This window comes from Uranotaenia lowii, chromosome 3 (genome assembly GCF_029784155.1).
Source record: "Uranotaenia lowii strain MFRU-FL chromosome 3, ASM2978415v1, whole genome shotgun sequence".
In the NCBI taxonomy this organism is placed as follows: Eukaryota; Metazoa; Arthropoda; class Insecta; order Diptera; family Culicidae; genus Uranotaenia; species Uranotaenia lowii.
The window spans coordinates 193352881-193370881 of NC_073693.1; the positions used below are offsets into that span (position 1 = coordinate 193352881).

Here is an 18001-nt window from a genome sequence, read left to right on the forward strand (position 1 = left end):
CTCTAGAGTTATTGGGATTTACTCTAAAATATTATAAAAATAATCATTAAAAAGCAGAAACCAAGATCTATCCGCTGAACTGAAAAAAAATTGTTTGGATATAACCCATAGCCATACCGCCTAATCAAATGTTCCGAGTTGCGTCGAATTGAGCCATTTAGTTCCGCTCAAGATCATTTACCCTAGTAGTCCTTAACTGACAATCATTGCCTTAACTGGACTTTACAGTCCTTTAATGGCAATCTTTAGCCCGACTGAACTGAGAGCGCTTAACTGATAATCATTGCCTCAACTGGAAATCATTGCCTCAGCTGGCGATCATCGCCTGAATTGTACCCAACGGGTCCTTAACTATGTTTTCAGGCAAAATCAGGTTACGATAAAGTAACGGGAATTTCGCTTAAAGTGATGACCTTTTTTTGGTTACTGCTCCTCATTTTCTCCCTAATATGTGTTGTATTCCTACTTGGTTGAATAATTCTACTGAATCAAAGCATCAAAGCAATCGAAATATTTCCTTTAATTCACTTTTTTAAATAAGAATCTTTCGATTGCTTTGATTCAGCCACATTTCTTCTTTTCCACTACAGCAATGGTACCTAATCATAGTTCCTTATTACTCATTTTTCATCACATTCGCACAAATCAGACATATTTTCAAAAATCAGACAAATTCAATGGCTTATCAGGTTGTCAGGCGGAGCCTCGAAAAATCAAGCAATACCCAAAGTTCTTCGAAATAACAGGTTACCTCATTCGCCATATTGGTTGGCAGATTTCCAGAATGATGACGTAGCTGTTATGAAAAATAGCGAGCATTGTATTGAATTCTACAGTTTTTCCATAAAAAATATTTTCGATGCCAGTTATTTGTACGCCACTGTCCTCAAATGCATAAATTCGACTTTCCAGATTTATGAGCTTCTTCAAAAAATACGATTTGGTTTGTAGTTCTTCATAAAATGCGAATTAACCTCGGAAATATCTAAATTTTGGTGAAAATTAATTAAATATGAACTCGAAATTTGCGTGTTAAATGATTTATTAGGACTATTAGATGTGTCTTCTTGTAATATTTTCCATTTTTAAGCTTACAATATGCTTGGAAATAGTTCCCAGTAATTACTACTGGTAACTATTTCCAAGCATATTGTAAGCTTAAAAATGGAAAATATTACAAGAAGACACACCTAATAGTCCTAATAAATCATTTAACACGCGAATTTCGAGTTCATAGCCAGTTAAATATTTAATTAATAAATGATCTTTTCTCGTAACTATTTTCTTATTCGACTTTTGGAATGATTCCAAGCTCTTTATTCGATATATTTCATACTGAAATCAATTTTTTCAACACTAACTTTAGTTCCTTAACACTAATTACTGAACTTTTTTATGCAAATGACGAAAAACATAGATTTATTTTTTTTTCTTATGGAATGTATGAAGAATTTCATAACAACTACGTCATCATGCTCGGCGTGGGGGTACGTTCACACATGATTACGGTACCCAGGTCTCAGAGTATTTGAATTATAGGGTACCGTAATCATGCGTGAACGTACCCCCACGCCGGGAATGATGACGTAGTTGTTATGAGATTCTTGATACATTCCATAGGAATAAAAAATAAATCTACGTTTTTCGTCATTTGGATACAAAAGTTCAGTAATTAGTGTTAAAGAACTAAAGTTAGTGTTAAAAAAATTGATTACAGTATGAAATGTATTGAATAAAGAGCTTGGAATCATTCCAAAACTCGAATAAGAAAATAGTTACGATAAAAGATGATTTATCGATTTCATATTTTACTGTTAACGAACTCAAAATTTGCGTTTTAAATGATTCATTAGAACTATTAAATGTGTCCTCATGCGATATTTTCAATTTTTAAGCTAAGAATTTGCTTAGAAATAATTCCGAGTAATAACAATTTCCCCGAATAATTAGACGTTTCCGCGGTAAATTTGCATTTTATGTAGAACCGCAAACCAAACCGTGTTTTTTAAAGAAGCTCATAAATCAGAGAAGTTGAATTTATGAATTTGAGGACAGTAGCATACAAGTTACTGGCATAAATAATAATTTTTATGGAAAAAACTGGAGAATTCGGTACAATGCTTGCTTCTTTTCATAACAACTACGTCATCATTCTGGAAATCTGCCAACCAATATGGCGGATGAGGTAACCTGTTATTTCGAAGAACTTTGCCCAGGTCTGACATTTCGACGAGGGGTGTTTGGATGTTATTTCCAGTATACAAATTGTAATCGTCACGTAACGATAATTCCATAACTCACAGGAACCTTGGGTGGCAAGAAGAGCTGTCAGAATATCGAGTCTTGTGTAAGTTGGTAGGACTATAGTATGCTCGTAATAAATCAATCTACAGAATGATGGCGCTTTCAACATGCGCTTTTTTCAAGCTGAGAATGTCTAGAGAACAAATATAAAATAGTTTTAAAATGTTTTTATCATAAATATGCTGTAACGAGTTAGGATATGAGGCTGAAGCTCAGAATCTGATGAGAAAATTCAAATGAATATATTAACTTTGACGTATGAAATGTCAAATATCAGCAGCATACGATGTGTATACAGGTCTACAACATATGGGAAAATGCATACACACAGTTTCAACGATGATAGATGAAATTTTGATCTCAACACCCATCTGAGATATGGAGGGGGCTCACTTCTCCCCACACTCCCCTGTTAATTTGAAAATACTAAGACCCTTTTTCCCAACACTATAAAAGACATTTAGGGTAAGTGTTCCTAATGTGACATGTGTACGTAATGTTAACATACTGTTCGATTTTGCCTGTTTTTGACGTTATTTTTCACTTATCACAATTATCAAAAAAATGATTATGTAAAGGATCATGTGAACTTTCATTTTACAAACAAAATAGTTTTCTAACTCACAGGATTTTTTGTAAAATCCGGATTGTTTCAAAGTATGTAAAATTGAATGAAATTGTTAGCAAATTTCTTAAAAAACACCTGTTCTGAAATAGAAGATTAAAGCTGAATTTGTCAACCGATCTTTTTGAAATTTTTCGTCGGATTGTTTTTTATCATGATTTAGGTAATAAGTATGTTAGAACCATGTTTTTTCGTGTAAAAACTGAAAAAAGCATATGTCCACAATTAGGAACACTATTTTTAATGTGTTCCTAATTATGGATATAGTCAAAGATTTTCTATATCAAAGTCATAGAATGTATTTGAAATTAATTCGATTGATAGAATTGTGTTTTAAAATAATTTCCAACTATCTGTTAGAATAAACTGTTTTGAGCTAATAAAACATGTTTTTTTCTACTTGAGTATATCTCAAAGCTAATGCTGTTGAAAAAATATTTTCGCCAGGTTGTAAGGAACGCACCCTTCGCGACAAAGAAGGAAACCATAAAATTACAGAGAGCTTCTTAACGAGAACAGAATCGAAAGGGAAAATTTAAAAAAAATCTCAATAAAATACGTTGTATACCGTCTTTTTGGGCATCATGCAACACTTTTCAACTTCAATGGCTTCTAAAAACCTAATGTCCACAGATAATCCTACCGTTTGTACATCAAAAGTTTTAAAGTTGGACATCAAATTGGCGTAGTCAGAAAACTAAATGGTTTCACCAGTTAATTTTAAATTTACAAAGTAAGCGATTTTCACCCTGCTTAGAAAATGGGGTTTATTGCAACAACCTTTGTTTTTAATGAAAAATCAAATGAAATAGTTTGAAAAGTTATAGTTTTTCATGTTTGTTATTTCGTTACGCATAAAGCATGATCTTGAGCTATTTTTGATTTTCTTCGAATTAAAATTTTTATTTTTTCTGTCAATGATTTTTTTAAGAGAAAGCATAAAGGTGCTGTATACATTAAGGGGTAAAAAATACTACAATAAAATTTAAAGTCATATTCCAGCATATGGAAACACGATTTAAACAGTGAATCATTGATTTGCATGTCGATGCATTTTAGCCCAGAATGGTAACGGAATTTTAAAAATATTTATTTTAAAAAAATAAAGGATTGTCCGAAAAATTTTCATACACCAACAGTGTTAATGTAGGATAATAAGTTCCAAATAAAGTTTGTAGGTAATATCACTGAGTCAATCAGTCACATTGTGTAAAGTTTTTTAAGGCATCAAAAAATGTAAAAATTTCGATTTTTCGAATTTTATAAGAAAATCAAAAACTTCAGAAAACTCTCTCACGATGTGAGAAACTATGGCATCATCGTTTTGTTATCATTAAATGATAATTTTATTAAACTATATTAAAATAAAAGATAAATAAGTGTTGTGGTACTCAAATGTTGCATCGAACCATGCTGTTGCATGATGCTCTGTTTGAATGTACTTATTTGTATCCATTACAATGAATTTTCTACTTTTGAAATATAATAGATTTATCCATTGGAAAAGTAAAAGTTTGAATTTCAATAAGCTCAACATCCACTACTTTCTTCAAAACTAGTGTAAAGAGTTATTGTGAATGATTTAAATAGTCCTTGTTTCTCCATTCATATTCCAAAAACTTTGTAAGTTTTATAAAAAGGTGAGTTTTGAGATTTTTCTCATTAAAGTATTTAAAAAACAGACCCATATGCAAAATCAGGAACAAATAGTGTAATATTGGGAACGCTGATACATTTTTCCTCATATGTTAACATTAGGAACGCCCATATGTTAACATTAGGAACAATTAGTGCCAAATTAGGAACACCGACACACTTTATAAAACATGATATTTTTCATAAATTAAGGCTTGACATGGTTTTTTCAAACCAAAACCGAATTCAGAAAAAAATTTGGAACTTAGTTACCAAAAAATTGTATATCTAAGTATTAAAGATTCGGCGCAATAATAACAAATCTAAAAACCTCTGACAAAATATAGCGAAATAAGGCTCATTTACCCTACTAAATTTTTTTTTAAGTTAAAAAAACTGTAATAGTTAAAATTATGGAAAAGTCCATTTGTCCTATGTAAGAAAAACATGCGTGGGCTCCAAATTTTTATACTCTTCGTGAACGACCTTGCTTGGATACTCAAATCTTCGAAGTTAATGTACGCAGACGACCCTAAAATATACCGAATTATTCGATCACTTGTGGACTGTGCAGCACTTCAAGCTGACATCTTGATACTCTCGGACTGGTGCAGGTCACATGGGATGATAGCTAACTCGAATAAGTGTAAATGTATAACTTCCCATAGATCAAGAGAGCACATCCGCTTTGCTTACACCATGGACACAGCAGAAATGGAGAGAGTGACTTCCATAAAAGATTTGGGCGTAGTGTTTGATCACAAACTGACTTTTACGGAACACATAGCCGCCACCACCGCAAAAGCTTTTGCCATATTTGGTTTCATCCGGAGAAACACCGCAGATTTTGAAGATATTTACTGCCTCAAAGCGATTTTCTGTGCCCTGGTTCGTAGTGTATTGGAGTATGCCGTGATAGTCTGGACACCTTATCAGGAAGTACAAATCGAAAGGATTGAAAGGGTTCAAAAGAAGTTTTTAAGATATGCACTCCGACGACTGCCATGGAATGATGCCGTTAGACTACCACCGTACGTAGAACGATGCACTTTATTATCCCTCGAAACCCTTCGTTGCAGGCGGACATACATTCAAAGAATGTTTGTCTTTGACCTGTTAATGAATAACATAGACTGCCCACAACTGCTACAAAACATCAACATTCACGCACCAACGAGAAGACTTCGACAACAGAATTTTTTGTGGATACCACTCAGTCGCACCGTTTTTGCACAAAACCACCCCTTGTATAATTGTTGTCGTGTTTTTAACGAAGTGTCAAGCGTTTTTAATTTTAACCAGTCCAAAGATGTCTTTAAAAATATTATTCGTAGTCTTAGAACATAAGTTGTGTTAAGTTTAAGATATGTCTGTATGGTGATTATCAAAGGCATTAACATAAATAAATAAATAGTTGAACACGAAAAGCGCATCTTCCACTCTTTCAGTTAGAGGGAAGCTACCGCAAAATGGTCCTTCGTCAAGCTGTCAGATGGTGAGAAGTGTATCCTCAATAAAATCGGTACAAAGGGCGGGCGGCATGCGGCAGTGCTTTTTCGAGAGGATGATGGCAAGTCATTGTGGCGGCAAGACATCGTTCGTAACGAAAACACTTTGAAATCCCCAAATGAAAACCCTCGTGGTGGCGAAGAGTTATCTTGAGGAGGCCATAATGAATTCAATAAATTTTACCCCCGAAGACATAAATTTGACATGATGAATATTAATTGAAACCCTTGTGTTGTGTACTTGTTTTTTTTTTTCGGGGTAAGGTCTTGGGCCAATAAAATGGTTTTAAAGTTGTTTATAGGAGCTACAGCCTAGAAGAGGGTTTACCCGGCCTGGTTAAGAAGTTGATGAGCTCATCCTTTTCGTACTGATGAATTATAAAGCACCACTCGCCTGTCGTTAATGGTCAGTAATTATTTTTCCTGGGGAGGTGTGTGTGTGAATTAACCATTATTAATTTATCCACCAACTTTAATGCGAAACCTTAAAAAATAACTTTAATGCCTTTTCTGTATTTTTTTTTTCAGCATTATCAATTTTGGTGAGCGGCCATGAATTGACGAAGATTTAATAAAACTTACTGAAAACGAAAATTAATCAATCATGTTTTCTCATTTTGATTGAGAAAAAAGGAAAACTGAGGCCTTTGGCCAACGACGAAAAATTTATAATAAATTTCAATGTTATTAGACACTCTCGGCAGTTTTCCTGTTTTTTGAATGAAATATCGTTAAACGTGCCAGATTTTATAGTCGCCCGCGTTGTGCGGTTTGGGTTTATGTTATTTAGCCGTCAGGGAAACGTAGAAAAATAATCATCAAATAGACAATACAAATTGCGTGTACCACTTGGTGTGTTGTTCCGTTTTCTGTTCAACCTCAAGCTGGCGGTGATAAAGCCAAATATTAGCACTTTTATCTACAAATGGTATTTTGTTTTCCTCTCTTATTTTCCATCCACAGTACTCCCTGCTGCAGACGGTTGTGGAAGCGTGCCAAAAGAAGCGACACTGTAAATTCCTAGCTTCACCAAAAACCTTCGGAGGCGATCCTTGCCCAGGTCATCGGAAGTTCGTGGAAGTAGCTTATAAGTGCAGACCATGTAAGTATCTGGACCGAAAATCTTTCTCTTCCTGAGCCAAAATCCAGCCGAACGAATGGTTTTATTCCGGCATGCAAAATTGGTTTCCCCGATGGCTTCCGGTTGCTTTTTGGTCTCTTCTCGTTTGAGCCGAGTTCTGGTGTTTGCCCTTAGCGAAATTCAGAACCAAATGGGAGGGAAATGACAATAACACTTACATTAAATTTACCACCACAAAACAAGACGGCCGAGACGATGTAATGTTTTTTTATGCTTCCTTCTGGCATTCATGAGAATGTTGCTTCTTTCCAAGGTTGTAAGGAATCGCCAAAGCCATTCTTCATACCAGGGCTTATGGAAATGCTCTAGCATAAATTTAATTTCAACTTCCAAGGAACATCTATTTGCATAAAACAAAAATCTTTGTGTGGATTTTCTTACCTACATCCATGTTCAGACCACATATGGTTGTAATGTTTTTCGTTGAGTTTAAAGTCGAATTTACATTCACTACGTTTTGATTTTTATGTTCATGTTCAACTTACATAAAACCAGATCGATTAACGATGTAGTATTTCAAAATTTGATTGAATAACAAAGAATACACCCTATTTTCTATCACTGGGAAGAATGAGGTAGTTGATTCCTTCGCTATACGTCGAAACTGGAATGTCTTAAAAATATGAAATGTCAGAAAAAAAATTACCAAACGAAGAACAAAACAACAATGCTGTTATCTCGACAAATTTTAAAAATTTTATTTTTCGAGATATTGAACTTTGTTTGAAAAATTTAACAAAAGTTGATTTGAAGAACTTTTTTTATCACTTTCAAATGTTTCCCACATGAAAAAAATATTATACCAATTTTTTTTTCAACATTTCAATCGTAAGAGTAAAATATGAACTTCATAATAGAAAATTTCCAAATCAATAGTAAATTCAAATTTTTTGTGAAAAATGTTTTACTAAATGTATGTTATAGGATTAATTGATCTGTAGAGTCCAAAAATATATATTTTTTTCTGAATGGATCGTGATCATAGGTTATCACGAAATTAAACACCGGATTAAGGGGTGCAATTGCCCCAGGCTCCCAGCCAGCGAGCCCTGAGGGAGAAAAAAGCTTAACACCACTTTAATCATACTACTTAAAATTCTAGAAATCAAGGAAAAATAAACTAGAAAATTGGATTTATAACACCAAAGGGGCCCCCTGAAACAATATCTCGAAAAGTTTCACAGTTATATAAAGTAAGGAGGGGCCTTGAAATAACATTGCAGAATTTTTCCCGCATCTAAGCGGGCTAATGAAATCAGGAAAAAAATTTCAAAACAAAATTTCGACACTTGATTTCGAATTTTGCAATAGAACACAAGCAGAATCCACTCATTATTCTAAGAAAGTTCAAGCATAAAGTTGTAAAAACTATGTTTGTGCCTTGTTGGAAATCTCCGGTTACTAAATTTCAGTACACCAAATACTCACGAAACCTGCTCGCCGTCTCCGGTAGTTATTCCGACTCCGAACGTGGAACTGACGCTGTGCGCGGGGAAATGTCGAGTGTGTGAGAGGAAGCGATGGGTGCCGACGAGCGAGAGGGATATGTTTACATTTGCTTGCGAGTATGACAGTTCGACGAGGGGTGTACGAATGTTTATGTCAGTGTTAAAACTGGAACTGTTATATTACATTAAATCCATTACTCACATTCCCCTCCTTCTCGGGAGAAAAGAAAATCGTCGAAACTATTTTTACTGACCATTGCGTATTCGCAACAACATAAGCTTTAAAAAAAAATTAAATAAAAAAAATCGAGTTGAATTATATCTTCCACATATTGAGCGTTGTGTGCTAAAAAGAATATAACGGTATATTTTCACTACAAAAATATTGAATAATTGTTCCCAGAAGTCCTAATTTTAATTCTTATAAATATTAAATAACTTGCTGTGCAGCGATATTCACCGCTTTACCATGCACCGCTGAGATTATTTAAAGTATAAATTGAAATTCATTCTTTTATCGTGTGCAGCTGAACTCGCTCTTCAATGAGGTACAACCAAAGGTGCTGCACAATGGTAATGCAGAAAAACGTTTAAATAAAACAAAATCAATGTCACTCAGTATGTTACCAACGGATTCAGATGATACAAAAAGTTCTGAAGCGAATTAAACGAAACATATTTTGTAACTGAAACTTTTAATATTATACTTACATCTACTGGTTCTTCTTCACCTATCTTCGATGCACATTGTTCGACCTTGGCATTCAAGGCAAAAAACAACAAACCTGCAGGCAAGACAGGTTGGTCCATCTCGCCAACAAAAACATAGGATGTTTTGATTTTTTGTGCTTGTTTCGTGTCGTTGACCATAGTTTCTTAAGTTTCAAACAATAAATTCACATTTAATTTGCCATCTTTCTTAAATTCTAGTAAAGTGTTGATAGTGCCGAAAAAGAAATGTTGGCATACTTGGTCAAATTATACAAGAAGCGAGGAGAAGAAAGCGCATATCTTCCTACCAATCGACCAACTCCAAGGGAACGGCTCAAGTTAAAGATTAATTCCACGAATCTTGGACTACGCTCACTTGGCAAGAAACGATTAAGAAACATGAATGGCTTTACTTTAAGCTGTTATCTAATAGAGTCCTTTAACAGACGCGAGTTGATCAAGAAGAGTGACATTGTCGAACCGGTGTCATTCTCGATGTCGATAACTTGAGTAAAGCTATATTGACGGAAAGGACGAGGACAAGACTGGACAGCGTTTCCGTGTCGGTATCAATGCCCTTGGCATCATTCACCGTATTTTTGTGCGTGAACCCATGCAGACCGGTATCGAGGCCGCCGATTCGCTGGTACCGATCGGTCATGGAAGGCGTGAGCTGGTCGTCAAAATGGGTAAGAAAGATTACTTAGTTCACAATCAGAAGTTGCAATAATATTTTCTTTTTTTGCATACAAAAAGCCGCTCTGATCATCGATACGATCACCAACCAGAAGCAATTCAGCGATGGTCAGGATGAATCCAAAAAAACTGTACTACATCTACGTCGCTATTGGCCAGAAGCGTTGGACTGTGGCACAGATTATGGAGCATTTAACTGATGCCGGAGTCCATATCATCGTTTCGGCTACTGTTTCCGATGCTTCCCCACTGTAATACATGGCCCCGTGCTCTGGCTGTGGTATGGAAGAATACTTCCGTGACAGTGACAACCACGCCCTTATTATCTATGATGATTTGTATTAGCAGACAGACTATGGTCGATGCTTTCATCCGGCTTCATCGCAGAGTCATACTGTCAGTTCCGAGCGACTTTCGAAAACAAATGAGTTCACACTTCCTGCTGACGACATTTGTAAGCCTGTGACATTATTTTTTGATGAGTGAGCTGGATGTTGGACAAGGATGGCCTTCTGTGTGATAGGTAAACACACAGCTATTGGATTACATTGATCGGGCAACATGAATGAGAATCTTTAGGAGCTGATCTGACTTAAACTGTCATGAAGCATTTACTTACGAGATAAATCATCCTGGATTGTGATACTTTTATTCTAGCTGATCTAGACTTTCATGAATCTGGTATTCCTCCACACACGATTTTTCATTTCAGTTGCTCCTTATTCAACCTATGATGACGAGGGCATTTTTACGTCTAGTCCAGGATAGCCTCCTCGCGATTATAACTCTCACCCAGCCAAGTATATCATTTTCGTGTACCGGTGCTTTAACCAAACTTGACTGAACTGATTTTAATCTTGGATAAATTCTACCCAGATGCATGAGCCTAATCAAAAGGATTGGCTACTTCGACAACGTAGGAAAATTTGTTTTACTCGAGAGTACCAGGGTATGCACTTTTGTCTTGACTAGTGTTCCTCTTGGAATTTTGGATCTCTCGACGAAATTTATTTCCAATGCAACTCAACAAAGTTTAGAGATTGCATTCGATCAACGGATTCAAACCAAAACATGTGGATTATTTTATTTTATCAAGGGAATGCTTCTAGCTAAACAAATGGGATGAACGATGCCTTTGCCCGAACTGATAAAAAAAACTTCCTAACAAATATCAAATGAATGAAATTTAAAGATGTGTGACTTTCTTCTAGCTAAGACATGATAATGTTTTGCAAGTAGGTACCTTTTATGATCTCACCTGTACTGGCGACTCTCAGTAACTAATGTATGGTAATTGAATTTAGACTCAATTCGATTATTCAGAGGATAACCCAGGGATGCACAACTACCTTTGTTTAACGTGTATTCGATCGGCAATCACCTACTATAAACATGGCTCTGAAAATACTTCATGGACGAAACACATATGTATTTCAATGTGTTTTTCGTTAGTTTATTTTCGTTGAACTAGACTTAGACTAGACTAGTTTTTCCAAATGTAGATAAGGAATGAATTTTGTGTCAACTTATTATTTTCTGTTTTTTTTGTTAGATTCTAAACTACACTGAACTTACAGCCATTGGGGTGAAACTACCGAAGTGAATCTACACAGCAAGCCTCGCTAATAGAAGTGCCTCTGCTGGCGTCCATGTCATATCGTAATTTAAATTATATGAATTGAATAAGCTCAATTGGCAATTGGACAAACGATTACTACTTCGTCATTTCCCAACTACCCTTTTTATATAACTTCCATCTTTACTTTATCTAAACAAAACTCAAATTATTTCATCTTTATTTGGCTTTCAGTGAAAACTGTCGATTTTCGGAAAAGCAACGCTCAAGATCAACCAGAAATCTTTGTCTAAACCGACTTTAAGGTTTTCGACTGGTAAGTTCCATTTTAACCGAACTTTCGGTCCTCACTGGCGATCATCGCCTAAACTGGTTAGTATGACCCGAACTAGATTTCGAGTCCTTAACTGGCGATCATCGCCTAAACTGGACTTTCAGTCCTAACTGGACTTTCGTCCTAACTGGCGATCATCGCCTTAACTGGACTTTCAGTCCTAACTGGCGATCATCGCCTCAACTGGACTTTCGTCCTAACTGGACTTTCGTCCTAACTGGCGACCATCGCCTTAACTGGACTTTCGTCCTAACTGGACTTTCGTCCTAACTGGCGATCATCGCCTTAACTGGACTTTCGTCCTAACTGGCGACCATCGCCTTAACTGGACTTTCAGTCCTAACTGGCGATCATCGCCTTAACTGGACTTTCGTCCTAACTGGACTTTCGTCCTAACTGGCGACATTCGCCTAAAATACGTACCTCAGAAAAGTTGGAACTGGCCTTTTTGCCTTCAATTCGGACTTGGGTTAGACACTTACCGCACTCTACAGCCAATAAAAAAAAAATCACAACTTCACAAAGCCACATCGAAGCTGAACGGATTTAGCATCAACATTTTCAACACGGGTCGCCATTTTGAAATTATTTTAGCAACCGGAGATTTCCTTTAACTTGGGCTTGGTTTTAAAGTTTTCTAATTTTTTTTTGGATTTCAATCTGGACCTGTCCTGTCAAGGTCGTCAATGTAAAAACTATGTTTGTGCCTTGTAGGAAATCTCCGGTTACTAAATTTCAGTACACCAAATACTCACGAAACCTGCTCGCCGTCTCCGGTAGTTATTCCGACTCCGAACGTGGAACTGACGCTGTGCGCGGGGAAATGTCGAGTGTGTGAGAGGAAGCGATGGGTGCCGACGAGCGAGAGGGATATGTTTACATTTGCTTGCGAGTATGACAGTTCGACGAGGGGTGTACGAATGTTTATGTCAGTGTTAAAACTGGAACTGTTATATTACATTAAATCCATTACTCACAAAAGTGAGCAAAATCACCTTGAGTTTTTTTTTTATCGAACACGTCAGTAGCTTTTGAATCGTTTTTCAAACTCCCAAAACCATAATTTATAAAATATAAGGGTACCGACACCTTATTAAAAGAAACTGAGAATATTATGAATTTTCTGTTTATTTTGAATTTGAATGAACCCAGCAAAATACGGACTTTTAAAAACAATATTCTTGCAACCGTTGATTGCCTTACTTGTCCACTTTACTCGGAAAACTTGGGCATGTCCAAAAAAATCCAAGGAAATCCAGGGAATGGAAGTTTACAAAAGTTAATTAAAAAAACATTCAAAAAAACACTCCAGAGATTTAACCAAACAATATCCGGTAAAAAATCAGGAATCATTGAAATTTAAAATATCAAACAAAGTGAAAAAACCTGTTGAAATCATTCGTACCGTAATCTGGTATGAGATTGATCTATTTTTTTCAATATTTTTAGATAATTTATTCTATTAATAGGAATGTGGCATATTCATATTTTTAAAACCAACACTGGACTCCTATGAACGTAAAACATGGTTGCAGAAATTTATTAGACTACTTTAAATTTGATTTAAACTTTGATTTCATCTCTGCTCAGAATTTGATGCTTTGGGGTTATATTGATCAGTCTCTATTTTGACGGTTTTATCGAGCTTTATTGATCATAAAGAGTACAAAACACCTACATAATATTTACAAATGCTAGTGTATGAATTTTACCTTGCTTTTTATTGTTTTCTTATATTCGAAACCAAAAATAACGATTTTGCAAAACGATTATTCAATCTAAAACTGATCGACAAAAAAACGCTCAATTTCCTGAGAAGAACAACATCAATATGCCCCCGAATATATGGTCAACCCAAGGCCCACAAAAAAGATCTCCCACTGAGGCCAGTTGTGCCAACAATCACAAGTCCGACGTACAATCTTTCAAAATACATTGGGCGCATACTCCAATCAGCCATAGTCGGAAAATATAACATAACTAACTCGTTCACCTTCAGCTCAGAAATAAGGAACCTTACCATACCACCTGGGCATAAAATGGTTTCGTTTGATGTGATATCTCTCTTCACTAATGTACCAATAAATCTAGTTATCAGGGACATTATCGAAAATTGGGATGTCATTAAAAATGTAACGGATATAAATTTGGATCTCTTTATTGAAATTGTAGAATTCTTAATCAACTCTAGCTACTTCATGTTCCGAACAAAAATATACCATCAGAAATTTGGCACAGCCATGGGAAGTGCTTTATCACCCATTCTAGCTGATATCGTCCTCAACACACTCCTCGATACAACTATCAACAAGCTAGATTTTCCGATCATCTCCTTGAAAAAATACGTCGACGACTTGTTCTTAATCCTTCCTCAAGACAAAATCCAAACAACACTAAAAATCTTCAACGAATATGATGAACACCTACAGTTCACTGCAGAGGAAGAAGTGGATGGTCGCCTTCCGTTCCTGGATATGACGGTCATCCGAAACCAAAACAACACGATCGATACTGAATGGTACTGCAAACCGATTTCTTCTGGAAGAATGCTCAACTTCCTATCATTCCATAACATGCACCAGAAGATAAATGTAGCAACCAACTTCATACAACGAGTGATCAAACTAAGCAGCAATATGGGAAAGCAAAAACAACATCAAACCGTCTGTGATCTCCTAAAACGAAACAACTATCCACAAACACTCATAAACCGCCTATTCCATCGCATTGCACAAAACGAAACCCCGAATCAAAACAAACAACAGCCCGAATCAGATCCACCAACAGCAACACCACCACCATCTCCACCGCCTGCCTCACCTCCATCGCCACCACCAATTCCACAGCCTCCAATCATCGACAAGCCCATCACATATTTTTCGCTTCCACATATACCTGGCTTAAGTCACAGAATCAGCAAAGCTCTACACAACCAATATCCAGCAATCAAAATAGCAGACAGAAATACACACACCGTAAAAAACTTCTACAGCAAAGTCAAAGACTCGATACAGAAATCCCAAATCTACAACTGTATCTACTCCATTCCATGCGATACATGTCCTGGGAGATACGTGGGAAAAACCACCAACAGCATCAAACAGCGCTTATACGGGCACAAGTCGAATGTAAACAGTCTTGAAAAACTGCTTATGGCTGGTCGTGAGTTTCCAGATCCAGAAATAGAACAGCTAAGAGAGAAAACAGCTCTTCTAAAACACTGTATCACTTACAAACACCGGTTCAATCTAGACAACGTAGACATCGTGGATCGGACTTACAACCCCCACACACTCGATATGCTAGAGTGTTTCCACATTGCCACTGAGCCGCATGCAGTCAACTCACGCAAGGATGTCCAAGGTGTGAGTATCATTTACGCAGGCCTTCTCTCCAACAAGGAAATACGCAGAGAGAGAAAAAACAACTCCAACCAAATACTTTCAACAACGAACACCAGCTCAACTGATCCGAACAAAACATAAACAAACCAATATCACACACATACTATCACAGCAGAAAAACACTACAGAATCCAACTCCACTTTATAAAACCACAGATAATAAAAATAATACAGACAACAAGAAGTGAACGCTAGGAGACAGACATATTAAAAAACCGTACAGTTTTACAGTTTGTTTGAACAAAATAGTGAAAAACAAATTAAAAATTCAGGTACGTGCTAAACTTACTACATTAAAACAAGTTATAAAAAACTGATAGTGATTCATTTTTAAAAATAGGTTCGGAAAATCCAATAAAAATCAGCCACAAGAAATACAATAGACACAAACAGTACACACTCCGTAAGTCGAACACTTTTTTCAATTGTAAAACAGATAATAATTTTAAAATACAATAAAAAATTTTAGAATTTCCCTGATGATGGCCAAGATCATGGCCGAAACGTAGGACATTAAGTAAATGTACTGTTTCTAAATTATTTGACTGAGAAGCCGAAACGTCCACAATAAGACTACATTCATCAGTCACAAATCTACCATCTAACTTTTAAAAACATTTATAAACTTAAAAAGAACAATGATGCTGCATACATTTAGGGGCAAAAATTATAACATTTGCTAAATAGTTTAGCTTAATAATACAAATGAAATGTTACCTTCACACATTCTTCTAGGCCTTCTCACTATTTCCATTTTAATTTTTCTTCAAAGCTATCAATTTGATAGAGTTCCTATCCATTTTTCCAATACGGGCTTACTCTTGGAAAATGTTCTTATTTTTTAAATATAAAAAATTATTATATAATGATCATAAGAAAAGCACTATAACTATACATATACAATGAAAAAAAAGTCGTCTTTCATATTCAACAACCCGTTTGCTTCTAAATGCTTTTTGGTTTCATCAGGAGAAATGATTGTTTGCGAGCCTTCGAAAAAACAGACATTTTAAGATTTTGGAATAACATTTTTACTAACAGAGAAAATTCAAATACAAACCAAATTATGCCTATTTGATATTCAATTAATAGGCTTTCAAACGTACACAACCGTTGTCAAAATTCAAACTATAGTAGCTTCTGTAGTTGCTTAAATTTGACGAATCGGCAATACTGATTTTTTTTTAATTTCTATTCCTATTCCAGTATAAGATTTGAAATTCGAATTGCAACTTTTCCAGCTGAGAGAACCACTGCACTCACTACTATTGATTCTGAGGTACTTCTATTTTTTTAATTATCCTCTGCTGAAGTAAATATCCTGAATTCAGCATTTCATTTGAAATTGACCGACCAATGTTTAGTTATGGTCACCTTAAAAACAGTCTCGTAGTTGAGTTTCGAATTTTCATGAGTGAATCTTTAAATTTAAATATTTCTATTTATCAAATCTTGTTTTCTTCTAAATTTTAAAAACAGAAATTAAATTTATTGAGAGTTTCAAGTCTTGTGTTGTTCCTCCAGTTTCATAATTTTCCTTGACTTTTTTTTAGGTTCTTAACTTCTTTGAACTTCTTATCTGATGTTTCAATTACTTAATTACTTAATGAATGATACCGTGTTTTATTAATCATTTAATCACCATCTAGAATTTATGTTTTCAACTTTTGTCTCATTAAGAAGAACTTCTTCAGAGAAGTTTCTGTTTTCAAAATTTGATCTGATGAAAATCTTTCTATTCATTGAAAACTATAATCGCCATTACATTTAAAATATTTGGCACACGAAAACGATTTTTGTGTTTTGAATATATGAAATTAAAATAAACCTTTTGAAAAAAAAACTATACAACTTGAAATTCTTGTAATTGTAATTTCTCAATTTGGTATTTAAATTTTAATTGTAATTTGTGATTCTGAATAAAATGTGATTTATGATTTTGAATTTTGCTCTTGAACTTTTATATCTGTATGTATGTCCATGCAAAATCAGTTTAATTCTATCGTATGATTTTTTAAACTTTAGATTCTTCTTCTGCAATTTGGATGTTATTTCTCAATTGTCACGAGGAAAATTTTTATTCTGCTTTCGATGATGCACTTACTAGAATTCACAATGATGACATGAAAAAAATTTTTTTTTATCTTTGAATTTTTCCGAAACATAGAATTCATAGAATTATTTAATGAATTGTGACTTGAATTTTGACAGCTCTAATCAGAGTTTACATTTTTGATTAGTTGATAAACTGTTCCACGATGTTTTCTCGTGATGGTTTAACGGTTATTGTTTGAAGATACAAAAAAATGCCTTCTACGTAGAAATAATGGGTATTTAAAGACAATAAGTTGATCTCATTTTCAGTTCCTCCGTATGTTCAAAAGGAAGGATTCAGTGAAGGATCAAGTCTCTACTAACTTAAACAATATCACATTTTTTTAGTCTTACGAAAATGCTTCTAGTTTATCTACGGGTTCATGTATCGTTCTAACTTTTGGAGCACATAAACTTGAAACTACACGCTTTCAAAAAACTGCAAAAAAACAGTTAGTTGCTAAATTTTCCCAAAAAAATATGGTGAAAATAAGAAAAGAGGATCAAGTATCCCTATTCTCCCAT

The 18001-nt window shown here is 35.1% G+C and overlaps 1 protein-coding gene across 7 annotated transcripts in view; it reads left to right on the forward strand.

Moving 5' to 3' along the window:
* LOC129757752 (protein eva-1) overlaps positions 1-18001 on the forward strand; it is a 672047-nt gene that overhangs the window by 592437 nt on the left and 61609 nt on the right. For all 7 annotated transcript variants that reach the window (XM_055755046.1, XM_055755051.1, XM_055755047.1 and 4 more), the window contains one exon: positions 7036-7174. In XM_055755046.1, the coding sequence (XP_055611021.1) occupies positions 7036-7174 (139 nt within the window). The remainder of the gene's footprint in view (positions 1-7035; positions 7175-18001) is intronic.